The sequence below is a fragment of the Mesoplodon densirostris genome, chromosome 4 (genome assembly GCF_025265405.1).
Source record: "Mesoplodon densirostris isolate mMesDen1 chromosome 4, mMesDen1 primary haplotype, whole genome shotgun sequence".
Lineage (NCBI taxonomy): Eukaryota > Metazoa > Chordata > Mammalia > Artiodactyla > Ziphiidae > Mesoplodon > Mesoplodon densirostris.
In genome coordinates, this window is record NC_082664.1 from 65,038,159 (window position 1) to 65,053,279 (window position 15,121).

Consider the following 15,121-nt stretch of genomic DNA (forward strand, 5'->3'; position numbering starts at 1 on the left):
CCCACTAGCAGAAATGTATGAGGGCCTGGGTAGAAATAATGACATATATTCTTTACATTTTTTTTAGGGTTTGTTCTCCTTTGTGTTAGAAGTATGAAAAGGCAAGAAAAGTATAAGAGTTGCATGAGTAGACTGGAAAGTATTTCCGGAACTGTCATGTCATTCACTGCAAACGTGATGAAAATGTTTATAAATCTCTCTATTTAGGAGGAGCTTTCATCTCCTGAAGAAAAATGAAAAACTACTTAGAGAACTTAGGAACTTGGACTCAAGACAGTGGTAAGTTGTTGGGAAATTTTCAGGTTTAGCTCTGGCACCTGTCAGATATTTCTCTGTTCGTGTGTGAATAATACTGTATTGTTGAATTATAACTTTCTGAGCAGAAACTGTTTTTCATTTATATATACCTTAGAAATAACATTTTTAGAAAAACGTACAGCTGCATTTAAATGTTTGGTATCTTTGGATTGTTTATAAATAATAAACACTCAACTGGTGTTTTATACTTTTGTCTTCAGTTTTTTGCTTTTCCTGTTCCCACAGTCAGTTTGTCCACCCAGCTCTGATTCCACTTACCTTTCTGTCCAGCAAACTCACATATTGTCAACCATTTTTAAAATGCCTTATCTTGCACCCTCAAAACTGTTCTTCTGCTTAAGTTTATATCTATATATATATATAGATAGATAGATATAGATAGATAGATATATAGATATATATAATATATATGTGTGTGTGTGTGTGTATATTTCCATAACCAGTTCTCTAATCAGAATCATTCCCAACATCTGCTTTTTCTACTCCTGGGCAGCAGTACATTACTAGAGAAAATTATCAAACCAGTGTCATATAGAGAGTTACTGTATATTCATGCACCTTTACTTCAACAATGCCATCTCTGCTGTTTGGCAAATTTTTTATCCCTTGTTCACTTTTACTTTACTTCTCAGAGTAATTGTTATAAATCACTTCTTTGTTCCTCAAGCCTGGCATTATAGTCAAAAGGTCATCTCTACTCTAACCTCGTAAGAATTCACTTCAAAGGTTTGACCTATGTGAAAGACAATCTGCTAGAACAGTAGTTCTTAACCTTTCTTCTTCCTCCACACATTCACATTTTAACACAGGTTAGTCACATATGTTCATTAATTAAATCCAGTGATTCTGACAATTGGGAAACTAGTTTGTAACAAGCCATTCACCCCGCCATCACTATTCTACAGGAATGCAAAGTGAAGATGATTCAGACCTTTCCCACATCAAAACAAATAGGCCTTACATCTTCGTCTTTTAAAATTTTCTGTATTGAGCCATCTTCTCTTGCTCACTTTCCTCATCAGAAAAGCCTGTTTTTCTTTATATACTTCTGCTTCCTACTTTCTCAGCCTGCTGTAGGATCTTCAAAAAGTTATCCCTTCTTTATCTTGTATTTCTACTTACTTTTCTTACCATAAGCATGTTTGTTATCTGCCTTTAAAACAAAACAAAACAAAACTTCCCTCAGTTACTGTCCTTTCAAGCTATAGTACATCCCTTTCATGCCTTTTACTACCAAATTTATAGAAAAATATAATTTTTTATTCATTTCCTGTCATTCCTAACTGGTTTTTGTTGTTTTTAGCTTTTCTCAGAATAGTTTTTTTAAATAATGTATAATTTCTTTGGTTATTATAGAAAATATAAAACAGAAAAATAAAACTATTGTTATTCATAAGACTTGTTAGCATTTCTTTATATATTTTCAGTCTTTCTTTTTGATAGATATATGTATGATTTTTGTTTGTTTTACAAAACTGGAATCATAGTAATGTATAGTAAGTTATGTCTTTTAAAAAACTCTATATTAGCATTTTCTCAGCCATTTTGATATTCTTCAAAAAAAATTCTATGGCACCAAGTTCTATGATTTTGGACATTTGAGTTGTTTTTAATTTCTTGCCCTAGAATAGATTCCTAGAAATAGAATTATTAGGTCAAAGCATAAGGACTTATTTCAGGCCATATATATTATAAAATTGCTTTCCATTAAGTACTGGTTTCTAATCCTACCACCGTTGTATAACTTCAGCCTGTCCAGCAAGATATTGATGACATTTTCTTAACCTTTATAATTTGAGGGGCAAATCATGGTATCTCATTAATTTATAGTTTTTAATTACTAGGGAGGTTAATATTTTTCATATATTTGTAAAAAATTTCTAAATTCTCTCTTAGTGTCCTTTTTCTGTTTTTCTATTTAGGAATTTTTCTTATATGTAAGAGCTCTTTTACGTATGTGTATGTGTTAAGGATTAACTTTTGTATTTATTGTGGGAGTTCTCCTAGTTAGTCATTTGGCTTTCAGTTTTCAACAACTTAAGGTTGTTTAACAACCCATTTTTATGTAGTAATTATATCTCTCAATCTTTTTTTTTAAATTTCTTCAGTTGTTTGCTGTGCTTAGAGAGATCTGTCTTGAAATCAATTAAACATTGTTACATTTCCTTCTAGATTTTTAAGTATTTGGTTGGAGTGGTAATTATTTTATATTTAATTCTTTATTCCTTCTGGAATGCATTTTGATTTATGGAATGAGAAATGGAACCACCTTGAATGTTGGAAAATAGTCTATTTCTATAATTTGTTACATAATCCATATCTTTCCCATTGATTTGATATTATCTTTATCAAATACTAAGCTGTTTCAAAGCTATCTGTTCATTTCTATTGATTGGTCTATCAATTTTGTGGAGATGTTACTGTTTAATTTATTGTAGCTTTATAATTTAGTATCTGATAGGCTCAGTCTTCTTCCTCACTCCATCCACACGCATTCTTCTTTTTTTAGATGTTCTCGCCTGTTTTTTCTTCCAGAAACATGTTATTGATTAGAATTATGCTGTTGTTTTCCAGAAAAAAAAATCCCATTGCTATTTTGATTTGATTTGCAATAAAAGTTTCCTATGGGAAGAATAAACACATTTATTATCATCATTCTTCCCATTCACAATCATGGAGTGTTTTTTATTTATTCTGATACCCAGACATTACCTTTAGGGGTGTTTTACTTTTGTGTTGCTATTCTGAGTAGAATCTTCCCCCCATTATATTTTGTATCCAAGTACTTTAATGAATTCTCTCTTTTTTTTAAAAAAAAAATATTTATTTATTTATTTTTGGCTGCATTGGGTCTTTGTTGCTGTGTGTAGGCTTTCTCTAGTTGTGGCGAGTGGGGACTACTCTTCCTTGTGGTGCGCGGGCTTCTCACTGCGGTGGCTTCTCTTGTTGCAGAGCACGGGCTGTAGGTGCACAAGCTTCAGTAGTTGTGGCGCATGGGCTTAGTTGCTCCATGGCATGTGGGATCTTCGTGGACCAGGGCTTGAACCCGTGTCCCCTGCATTGACCGGCAGATTCTTTTATTTTTTTGATTAAATATACTAATTTTATTATTTCAATTTTAAGTCTTATTTCTCTTTTCTTTTTTCTTTTTTTCCCTTTTTAAACGTCTTTATTGGAGTATAATTACAATGGTGTGTTAATCTCTGCTTTTTAACAGAATGAATCAGCTATACATGTACATATATCCCCATATCTCCTCCCTCTTGCGTCTCCCTCACATCCTCCCTATCCCACCCCTCTACCTGGTCACAAAGCACCGAGCTGATCTCCGACAGGCAGATTCTTAACCACTGCGCCACCAGGGAAGTCCCTCTCTTGTTGATTTTAAACATTTTATAGTTGTCTCACTCTTAGGATTTGCTTAGGTATATAATCGTTTTCTGCAAGTCATCTCCTTTTGAAAAGTTATGCCATTATTTTCTTATATCATCATGTCTGATTGTACTGACTAAAACTTGCACTACAGTGTTAAATAGTTATAGGAAGAGTGGTCATCCTTGTCTTTTCTGCTTTTAATGGAAATGACTCTTCTGTTTCATACTTAAGTAAAATATTGGTTGTTAGTTTGAAATAGATCATTTTTATCATTCTGAGAAAGTAGCCTGTTTTCTAGGAGATTTCATAATGAAAGGTAGTTAAATGTTATCAGAATCCTTTTCAGCATCTATTCAGGTTTTTATATATTTTTATATTCAGCTTTTGCTTTCTTAACTAGTTGATGTATATTAATTAGATTGCTAATATTAAATAATTCTTGCATTCTTGGGATAAACCTTATTGGGTCCTTTGACTTCCTGTTGGGTTAAATTTGTTAGAATTTCATTTTTAATTAGGGCATGGTTCATCTATTAGAATATTTTATAGTTAATTTTTTGCCTGTTCTAATGTTTTCAGAATTAACATTACAGCCAGATTCATAAAATGAATATTATCTATTTGAAAATTTGGAGGAATTAGTAGAATTTCAAATTATTTCCATTTGTTTCATCCTTTTTAGTTTTTTCAGTTTTTCTTTTACCTCTTAGGTCAATTTCAGGGCCTTTTTTTTTTTTTACAGAACTCAATTTCACTGAGATTTCAAAAGATACTTAGTAGAGATTCATACATGGTGTCATAATTCTCTACTACATTCCTTTTCTCAGTTTTATAGGGCTTTTCTTTTTCTTTTTTTTATATATATATAATTAATTTCTGTATTCCCATGTCATCCCTTCAACAGTTTTTTTTGACCCCTAGCTGTATTGAGATATAATTGACATATAACATCATGTAAGTTTAAGGTTTAAACATAACTATTTTTATATATTGCAAAATGATTACCACAACAATGTTAGTTACTACATCATCACTTCACTTAGTTACAGTTTTTGTCGTGAGAACTGTAAAAATCCATTCATAGCAACTTTCAAATATACAGTACAGTACTGTTAACTATAGTAACTGAAATGTCCATTATACCCCCAAACTTTTTCATCCTATAGCTGGAAATTTGTACCCGTTGACCCCCTTTACCCATCCTCCACCCAATCTGATCTCAGTTTCTGTGAATCTAGATTTTTAAAATTTCACATATAAGTGAGAACATGCAATATTTGTCTTTCTCTATCTGACTTATTTCTCTTAGCATAATGCCCTCAGGGTTCAACCATGTTGTCACAAATGCCAGGATTTCCTTCTGTTTTATGGTTGAATCCCGTTGTAAATACCACATTTTCTTAATCCATTCATCCATCGGTGGACACTTAGATTGTTTCCATACCTTGGCTATTGTAAATAATGCTGCTGTGAACACAAGGGTGCAGATATCTTTTCCAGTTAGTATTTTCATTTCCTTTAGATATATTCCCAGAAGTGGGATTGCCAGATCACGTGGTAGTTCTATTTTTAATTTTTTGAGGACCCTCCATACTTTTTGCAGAGTTGACTGCACCAGTTTACATTCCCACCAACAGTGCACGAGGGTTCCCTTTTCTCCACATCACCTCCAACACTTATCGCTTGTCTTTTTTTTTTTCTTTTTTTTTTTTTTTTTTTTTTTTTTGCAGTACGTGGGCCTCTCACTGTTGTGGCCTCTCCCGTTGCGGAGCACAGGCTCCGGACGCACAGGCTCAGCGGCCATGGCTCACGGGCCTAGCCGCTCTGCGGCAGGTGGGATCTTCCCGGACCGGGGCACGAACCCGTGTCCCCTGCATCGGCAGGCGAACTCTCAACCACTGCGCCACCAGGGAAGTCCCGCTTGTCTTTTTGATAATAGCCATTCTACTGGGTGTGAGGTGATATCGCAGTGTAGTTTTTCATTTCCATTTTCCGATGACTAGTGATATTAAGTACTTTTTCATGTACTTCTTGGCCATTTGAATATCATTTTTAGAAAAATGTCTATTCATGTCCTTTGCCCATTTTTTAATTGTATTATAAGTGTTTTATTGCAATTGAGTTGTATGAGTTTCTTACATTATCAGAAATGTAATTTGCAAATATTTTCTTCCACTCTGTGAGTTACCTTTTCATTTTGTTTATCCTTTCTTTTGCTGTGCAGCTTTTTAGTTTGATGCGATCCCACTTGTTTATTATTTTTGTTTTTGTCTTTGTTTTGCTTTTGTTGCTTGAGCTTTGGGTGTTATATCCATAAAATCATAGACAAGACCAATGTCCAGGACCTTACCCGTTTATTTTCATTTTAGGGGTTTTATGGTTTCAGGTCTTAGATTTAAGTCTTTAATCCATTTCAAGTTAACTTTTGTGAGTGGTGTAAGACAAGGGTCCAGTTTAATTCTTTTGCATGTGAATGTCCAGTTTTCCCAATACCATTTATTTCTCAATTGGTTTATCTTTTCAAAGAACCAACTGTTGGTTTGCTTCATATTTTCTATTTTCCTATTCTCTATTTTATTTATTTATGCTCTAATCTTTATTATTTCCCCTTTTCTGCTAACTTTGGGATTAGTTTATTCTTTCTCTAGTTCCTTTAGGTATAAAGTTAAGCTGTTTATTTGAGATCTTTCTTTTTCTTAATGTACATGTTTATCGTTACAAACTTCCCTCTTGGAACTTGCTATACTTCATACTTTCAGTGTGTATTTCTATTTTTGTTTGTCTCAAGATATTTTTTAAACTTCCCTTTTGATTTCTTCTTTGATCTATTGGTTGTTCAGGAGTGTGTCGTTTAATTTCTATGTGTCTGTGAACTTTCTGGCTTTTCTCTTGTTATTGATTTCTATTTTAATTCCATTGTGTTTGGAAAAGATACTTGATATAATTTCTAGCTTCTTGAATTTGTTGAGACTTGTTTTGCATCCTAACACATTATCTATCCTAGAAAATGTTCTGTGTGCACTTGAAAAGAGTGTATATTCTGCTGCTGTTGGACAGAATGTTCTGTGTATGTCTCTTAGGTATATAGTGTTGTTCAAATCCACTGCTCCCTTTTTCAGTCTCTGTCTGGATAATCTGTCCATTATTGAGACTGGGATATTAAAACCCCCAACTAATACTGTATTGCTGTTTATTTCCTTTTCTATTAGTATTTGCTTTATATACAGCATACAGAACCTTTATACTTTTACTTCTTCCCTCACATTTTAGGTTATTGGTGTTACAATTTCCATCTTTTTTGTATTATGTATTAAATAACAAATTATTGTAATTATGGTTTCTTTTTTTTTTTTTTCTTCTTTTTGCGATATGCGGGCCTCTCACTGTTGTGGCCTCTCCCGTTGCGGAGCACAGGCTCCGGATGCGCAGGCCCAGCGGCCATGGCTCACGGGCCCAGCCGCTCCGCGGCATATGGGATCCTCCCAGACCGGGGCACGAACCCGTATCCCCTGCATCGGCAGGCGGACTCTTAACCACTGCGCCACCAGGGAGGCCCTATGGTTTCTTTTAAAATGTTTTTTAACTTTTAAGCTATATTTGTAAGTGAATTATGCACCACCATTACAGTGGGCTTTTTTTTTCTGGATGCAAATAATCTATTTAATCTTTTCAGAGAAACAGTTTCTCATTTATCATATTCTATTATGTTCTATTTTTTAACTCTTTAATTACTGTTATTTCTTGTTTATAAGCTTTATATTGTTCTTTTTCTTCTAGAATTGAATGTTATCTGTCTGAGTTTTATTCTTTATTATTTAACAATGAAATAGTCTTATGCTCTAAATTTTTTCTGAGTGTAGATCCTGTCCATTGTTTTAGTCTCAGCTTAAACATCATTTTTTTCTGAAAAGCCTTTCCCTAAGCTACTGCTAACCCTTTACCTTTCTCCCCAGTTCCTTCCACCCTGTGTTTGGATATCTTTCCATGGGCTTTCAGAGATCCCTATAACACTTTCCTGTCATAGTATTTATCACACTGTATTAATATTATTATTACTTCTTAGATATTCTTTCCAAGACAGTTATAAAATTAAAACCCTCTAAGTAGTCTCTGAGTTCTCATATCCTAATTCTTCCCCATAATAACTTATCTTTGGTACTAGATGGTACCAAAGTCATTGGGGGCACAAATCATAACTCTTTTGCTGTCTTGCTCACCATGTGTTCTCAGACTTCTACTGTTCTACTGAAACTATCCTTTTGAAGGGTAGTATTCTGACCACCATGGCTAAAGTTTTCTCCATCCTCTCCAGCCTCCTTGATTTATCTAATTAATTAAATTTAATTAATTTAATAGGCACTTAAAAATTATAGCTGTTTTAGATTTACAAAATAATCAATTGCAAAATACAGAGCATTCCTACATACCCTCTTTCCCCCTATACATAGTTACCCCTATTATTTTTATCTTGTATCAGTATGGTACATTTGTTAAAATTGATGAGCCAATATTGATATATTATTATTAACTGAAGTTTATATTAGATTCACTCTTGGTGTTGTACATTGTATGAGTTTTAACAAATGTATAATGACATGTATACTCATTACAATATAATACAGAATAGTTTCTGCCCTAAAAACTCCTGAGTATTATATCCCCTAAAAGTTCAGTACTGTTGTCTGTTCTCTCTTTAAAATGTTCTTCTCCCCTGGCTTCTAAAGTCATATTAAATTACTTTGTTCTAAAGTAAAACTGTCTAAAGTAAAATTTTTATTTTATTCCTAGTGACTTCCAAATGGCTGACCAGACTCTTTAGTCTAGAACTCAGGCCATACCAGCCAATCTTGGCTATTTATGGTTTCTTTACATTACCTAATATTTTTCTACTTGGCTCCTGCTAAACTAGTTATTTCTAGTTTGTCTTCACTGGCTCATTTTCTGCTGCCTTCTCCCCTAACATAGTTTTCCTTCTCACTGGGATATCTCTCATATCTTCTCAACCCCATTCTTTTCTGTCCATGTACTCCTATCTCTTAATTCCCAGTCATGATTTTGTAGCTGCTTATTACAATTTTTTCCCTGCCTCCTCACTTCTGTTTCCAGGTCATCAGTTCCTTCCCAAGTAACATCCTCCTCCTAATTTTCTCCATTATATTTAGAAGTACCATTTCAGTGTCACCCACACTTGACCATTTCCTTTCCCTTGCCCTTAGTGTTTATTGTTATGTCAGTTCTTTCTTCTTATTATTTCTCACTTCTATCTCTTCTTTGCTTTTCCTACTCCCAACTTCTTGATTCATGTCCTTATTACTTCTTTTGGAGAGAGTTGAAACAACTCTCTCATCTTCTAACTCTTCACCATCTAGACAATATTCACCACGAGAATAATTTTTCTAAAGTAAAATTTTTATTTCATTCCTTAGTGACTTCCCAGTGCCTGACCAGACTCCTTAGTCTAGAACTCAGGCCATACCAGCCAGTCTTGGCTATTCATGGTTTCTTTACATTACCTTATGCTTTTCTACTTCTTGGCTCCTGCTAAACTGCTTCCATTCTCATATGTACCTGGAATATATGAAGGACATCTTCCTTGAGACAGCATAGGTTTTCTTTTTGATATTGTACACCACATGAACACATGACATTTATTTTGCTTTTTTAAACAAATTAAATAATGAAAACAAGTTTCCTTTCTTTTTCTAACATATTGGGTTCAGATAAAAATTCATTCAAATTATGTGACAGTAAGGCAACTTTGAGCTTCTTCTTAAGCCAAGAACCTGGAAACAAACCTGATTACTTGTCTGGAGGATTAGGGTGGAAGAAAATGAAAAGTTACTTTCTTTATAGTCTTACCTCTCCAGACCATTTATAGATCCTTTGTTTTCTTTGACTAGATTAACTGATTCCTATTCCTCATGGTTGAACCATCAGATTTTTAAATTTCAAATCTCCAAATTATTTGTATTATTATTTCTATTGCAGTGTATATACAGGAAATCAGAAATGCTTATAACTTAGCATATTTCACTTTGAATTTTCCAGTAGTAAGCTCATAATATTTTGCCAGTACTGGACATATTGTAGAATATTTATGGCTGCAAGTTCAGTAATCTCATTTTTTCTAATCTTTTTACCTCATTCACTCTTGTGGTACATACTAATCTAATGGCAATCAATAAATACCAAGCATCTAGTAGAAGTAGTTAGTAAGTAGAAAAATAAGAAGGAATGCTGAAAAATTAAAATTTGACATAAAAGAGCAGCTAAACTCTGCTTTTTCAAATTTTAAAAAGGACAGATAATATAAAGGTGATTTCACTTTTACTTTTGCATTTTAAAGATTTATTTTCTAATTTTTCCTATATGGCTCATATATTTCTCTTTTTGATTTATATAGTATTAGGTGAACAGTTCTATGCAACTCTTCTCAATTTTATAAATTGTGATTTATGAGTTCTAGCTGATAGCCCTTTACCTAGGAAATTGAGAACACTGAGAGGTCCCCTTTCTTCCAGGATCAGAATTTACACATAGTAGGTCATACTTCCAACTTAAATTCTAACAGCTTTATTGAGATGTAATTCACATACCATAAGATTCACTCATTTAAAGTGTACATGTTTTTAGTATATTCACAGACAACTATCACAGCAATCTAATTTTAGAATATTTCCTTCAAAAAGAAACCTCATACCTATTACCAGTCACTCTCTATTACCCCCAAACATCACCCCCTACTCCCCATCTCTGGACAACACTAATCTACTTTCTGTCTGTATAGATTTGCCTATTCTGGATATTTCATATAATAGCAATCAAACATATGTGGTCTTTTGTGGCAGGCTTCTTAGCACAGTGTTTTCAAAATTCATCCATGTTGCAGCATGTGTCAGCACTTCATTTCTTCTTATTCCTGAATAATATTCCATTATGTGAATATCCTATATTTTGTTTATCCATTCATCTCTTGATGGATATTTGCATTAGTTTCACTCTCCGGCTGTTACGAATAATGCTACTGTGAACATTCATGTAGCTTTTACGCGGACATTTTATAGTGATGTAAACTTCTTTATGAGACTTTCATAGTTTCAGACCTTATTTTTAGGTCTATGATGCTTTTTAATTTAATTTCTGTATATGGTATGAGGTAAGAATCCAACTTCATTGGATATCTACAACTGCATTGTAGCTATCCAGTTCCCTCAGCACCGTTTGCTGAAAACACTATTTTTTTCCTCATTGAATTGGCTTGGTACCATTGCAAAAAGCAATTGATGATAAACATAAAGGTTTATTTCAGGACCCAAGATTCTATTCCATATAGAGCTATATGTTTCTGCTGTGGTAGTACCACAGTCCATTGACTGCTGTAGTTTTGTAGTAGGTTTTAAAATTGGGAATTATGAGTCCTCTTTGTTCTTCTTTTTCAAGATTATTTTGGCTGTTTGTGATTTTTTGCATTTTCCAGTGAATTTTAGGATCAGCTTATCAATTTCTACAAAAAGAGCTGGGACTTTGATAGCACTTGCATTAAATTTGTAGATCAATTTGGGAAATATTATCTTAACAATATTAAGTTTTTCAGTCCATGAATGTGGGATTTTTTTTAAGATCTTTGATTTTTTTCAACAATGTAGCTTTCAGAGTATAAGTTGTGTACTTTTGTTAAATATATACCTAAGTATTTTTATTATTTTTGATGCTATTATAAAAGAAATAGCTTTCTTAATTTTGTTTTTGGATTGTTCATGTTAGTTTATAAAAATACAGTTGATTTTCATATGTTGATATTATATCCTGAATCATTTCTGAAGTCATTTATTAGCTCTAATAGCTTTTTAGTGGATTCCTTAGGATTTTCTATACACAGAATCATCTCATCTGCAAGTGGAAGTAGTTTTACTACTTCCTTTTCAATCAGATTACTAATTCAGTTTCTTTAGTTGTTATTGAACTATCCTGGCATCCTATTTTCCCTTGAGTTGGTTTTAATAATTTGTGTCTTTCTAAGAATTTGTCCATTTAATCTAATTATCTGATTTTGGGCATACAATTGTTGATAGTATTCCTTAATAATACTTTTTGTTTCTATAAGGTATGTAGTGATGTCTCTCCTTTCATTCCTGATTTTAGTAAATTGAGTCTTTTTTTTCTTGCTCATTCTGGCTATAGGTTGATTTTGTTTAACATCTCAAAGAACCAATTTAAAATTTTTCTCTTGTTTTTCTGTTCTGTTTCATTGATTTCCACACTAGTCTTTATTATTGTCGTCTTTCTGCTTGCTTTGAGTTTAGTTGCTCTTCTTTTTCTAGTTTCTTAAGGTGGAAGGTTTAGTTTTTGATGTGAGATCTTTTTCTTTTTTTTAATATAGGTGTTTATGTCCATAAATTTACAAATGAGCCCTGCTTTACCTGCATGCCATCAGTTTTGTCATATTATATTTTCATTTTCATTCATCTCTAAGGTTTTTTTTTCTAATTTCACTTGAGATTTATTCTTTGACCCATCACTTATTTAGGAGTACATCTTTTCATTTCTACATATTTGTAAATTTTCTTCTTTTATTGATTTCTAATTTTATTCTATTATGATTAGAAAACATACTTTGCATGGTTTCAGTTATTTCAAATGTACTGAGGCTTGTTCTGTGGCCTACCATATGGTCTGTCCTGAAAGATATTCCAGGTTTGCTTGAGGAGAATGTGTTTTTCTGCTCCTGTTGGGTGGAGTGTTCTTTAGGTATTTTATACTATTATTCAAGTCTTCTGTTTCCTTGTTAATATTCTCTTAGTTGTTTGTCCATTATTGAAAGTGAGGTATTGAAGTCTCCAGCTATGATTATAGAAATAGCTGTTTCTGCCTTCAATTCTGTCTGATTTTGCTTCATGTATTTTGAAGCTCTGTTGTTGGGTGCATATGTTTTTAATTTTCATATCTTCCTGTTACAAGGACCTTTAACATTATGAAATATATCTTTATCTTTTATAACTTTTTTTTCCTGAAATGAGTGTCTTTATTGCTTGAACCATACAAATATGAGGAATGGGGACAGGCCAGTGGGGAGGAGGGAGAATTGTCAGATTAATACACAGAAGGAAAAAAAAAAACATACACAGAAAGGAAAAAGAAAGGAAGGAACATACACAGAAAGGAAAAAGGAACCCCACCCACCCAAACCAACCCCACTCCACCCCAGGATGTCTCTCTGTGAACTACCTATAACATTTTTATGTAAAAGTTTAATATTAGTATAGCTATGCTGGCCCTCTTGGTTACTGTTTGCATAGCATCTTCTTCTGTTTCTTTTACTTTCTACTTTGTGTCTTTGAATCAAAAGTACGTTGGCACTTGTTGTTTGCTTGGGTCATTGTTTATTTTCTAGTTAGCTTGGAAAGCCAAATTTCATACAAGAAATTTGCTTTTATGAGCATTTTTAATTTTAGGGAGAACTAAAACTAAAATGTCTAAGAACTTGTTAGTTACTCCATACAGTTTTATAATATTTGTATATACATTTCTTATAAGTACTTTGGAGAAATGGATCATTTCTCACTCATCTCTGTACTCCTACTTAATTTTATTTCTAAAACACAGTCCCTTTAACTCTGGGATTCAGCCACATTGCACAACAGGCAGCTCTTCAGATGCTTTGTGCATTCACACCTGTGTGTCTTTCCTGATACTTTCTCTCCTTCATTTGTCAAATCTTACTTACCTTCACCCAGCTTAATATTACCTTCTCCTTTAAGTTTCTCTCTGTTTCTCAGTCAGAAGTAATCATCCTTTTCTTCTGTTTTGAGCACAATTTTGTAACTTTTATAATTTTTTACTTATAATTACTTGTCTCCCTTAGTAGATTATAAGGTTTAATTCATTTTCATCTTTTTATTGCCACATATTTAGAAGTTAATTATTGGATGAATGAATGGATAAATTAATGATTAAGTGACTGGTGAAATCTTTTGTTTTATAGCCGAGAGACACACAAGATTGCAGTATTTTATGTTGCTGAAGGACAAGAAGACAAACATTCCATTCTCACCAATACAGGAGGAAGTCAAGCATATGAAGATTTTGTAGCTGGTCTTGGTTGGGAGGTATTGTTTTTAAATTATACAAATATCATTTTATTTCTATTTGGAAGCAATGGTTTTCTTTTTCTTTCTAGCTTATTTTAGAAACATTATTTTAGGAGACTCAACAACATAACAACGGGTTTGATATTGTTTCTGCCTTATATCTCATCTACAAAGACAGCAGCAGTTGGGACTTAGGAAAGTTTTTGACTGTTTTATCATTCACTGTATTGTCAGAGTGTGCTAAACTCATAGACTTAAAAGATCTGGATTTTCCTCACAGTTGTGACCGCTGGACTAGTGATCTTCAAACGAAGATATGAATATCCTAGGGCTTTCCCAAGGATTCTAGGGGGCATGTTGGCTAGGTTAGTTTTGAGGAGATAAGTTTGTAGATCCTCAACTTTACTACAATTAATTCCGGAGAACCCTTCTACAGTCTCTTGCCTCTCCTTTTCTGTTCTTCATCTTTGTAAAAGAAAGGCATACCTGTTACTCACCTGAATCCTACATTGCCCTGGAAGGTTTGGCACCAAAAAGGGGACAGTTCATTCAAGAGGGCATGCTCCTGAGAGAGGGTGTCTCTAATGGCAAAGCGGGAAGTATTGAAAGGTGCTGTACTTTATGTCATCCCGGCAACCAACTCATGTTGAAGTTCCTGAACCAAATCTGTCTATCTTAGAATTATAATTCAGAAGTGAAGTGTTTGTCATAGAGATTTGTATTAGTATGTTTATTTAAATTGTAAAATTATGAGTCAGACATGTTCTAACAGAAAGTGAATTTGATGTGGTTGATTGATTTGTCATTAATAGCAGACATTTTATATATATTGTATCAGCCAAATTTGTGCTCTAAGATTTTGATGAAAATATATTTCAAGTATATAGATATAACATACAGTATACTGGAAATTGTATCTTTTGTAACAGCTTAAACTTATGGTTACAATTTTCATCATAGTTGTCAATTTAATACATAGTTTCTCAATATTCTTGTAGAGAGTACATGAGCAAAATTATTGAAGACCACTGCACTAGACTGTAAGTTCCTAGAGGGCAGGCTCTTTCATCTTTCTGGTTTTTCTTTTTAAATCCCAGTCCTTGCACGGTGTCCAATGCATAAACCTTTAGCATTCAATATATATTTTTATAGCTGATCTAACCTGCTATTTCACTGAGTTACTTGAGTTCTCTTGGCCTTTTGCTTATTTGTCAAAAGCAGTGTGCTTTTTTACCCAACAGATATATAATATGAAGTTCATTTGAGATTATGTATGTGAAAGTGGTTTGGAAAGTGTAAAGAAATGTTATAAATATATGTCCTGTTAAAAAAACAAACTA

General features: G+C 33.2%; 1 protein-coding gene across 5 annotated transcripts in view; it reads left to right on the forward strand.

Moving 5' to 3' along the window:
• Positions 1-15,121, forward strand: part of RALGAPA1 (Ral GTPase activating protein catalytic subunit alpha 1) — a 234,698-nt gene that overhangs the window by 159,429 nt on the left and 60,148 nt on the right. For all 5 annotated transcript variants that reach the window (XM_060096301.1, XM_060096304.1, XM_060096302.1 and 2 more), the window contains 2 exons: positions 208-279; positions 13,676-13,799. In XM_060096301.1, coding sequence (XP_059952284.1) covers positions 208-279; positions 13,676-13,799 — 196 coding nt within the window. The remainder of the gene's footprint in view (positions 1-207; positions 280-13,675; positions 13,800-15,121) is intronic.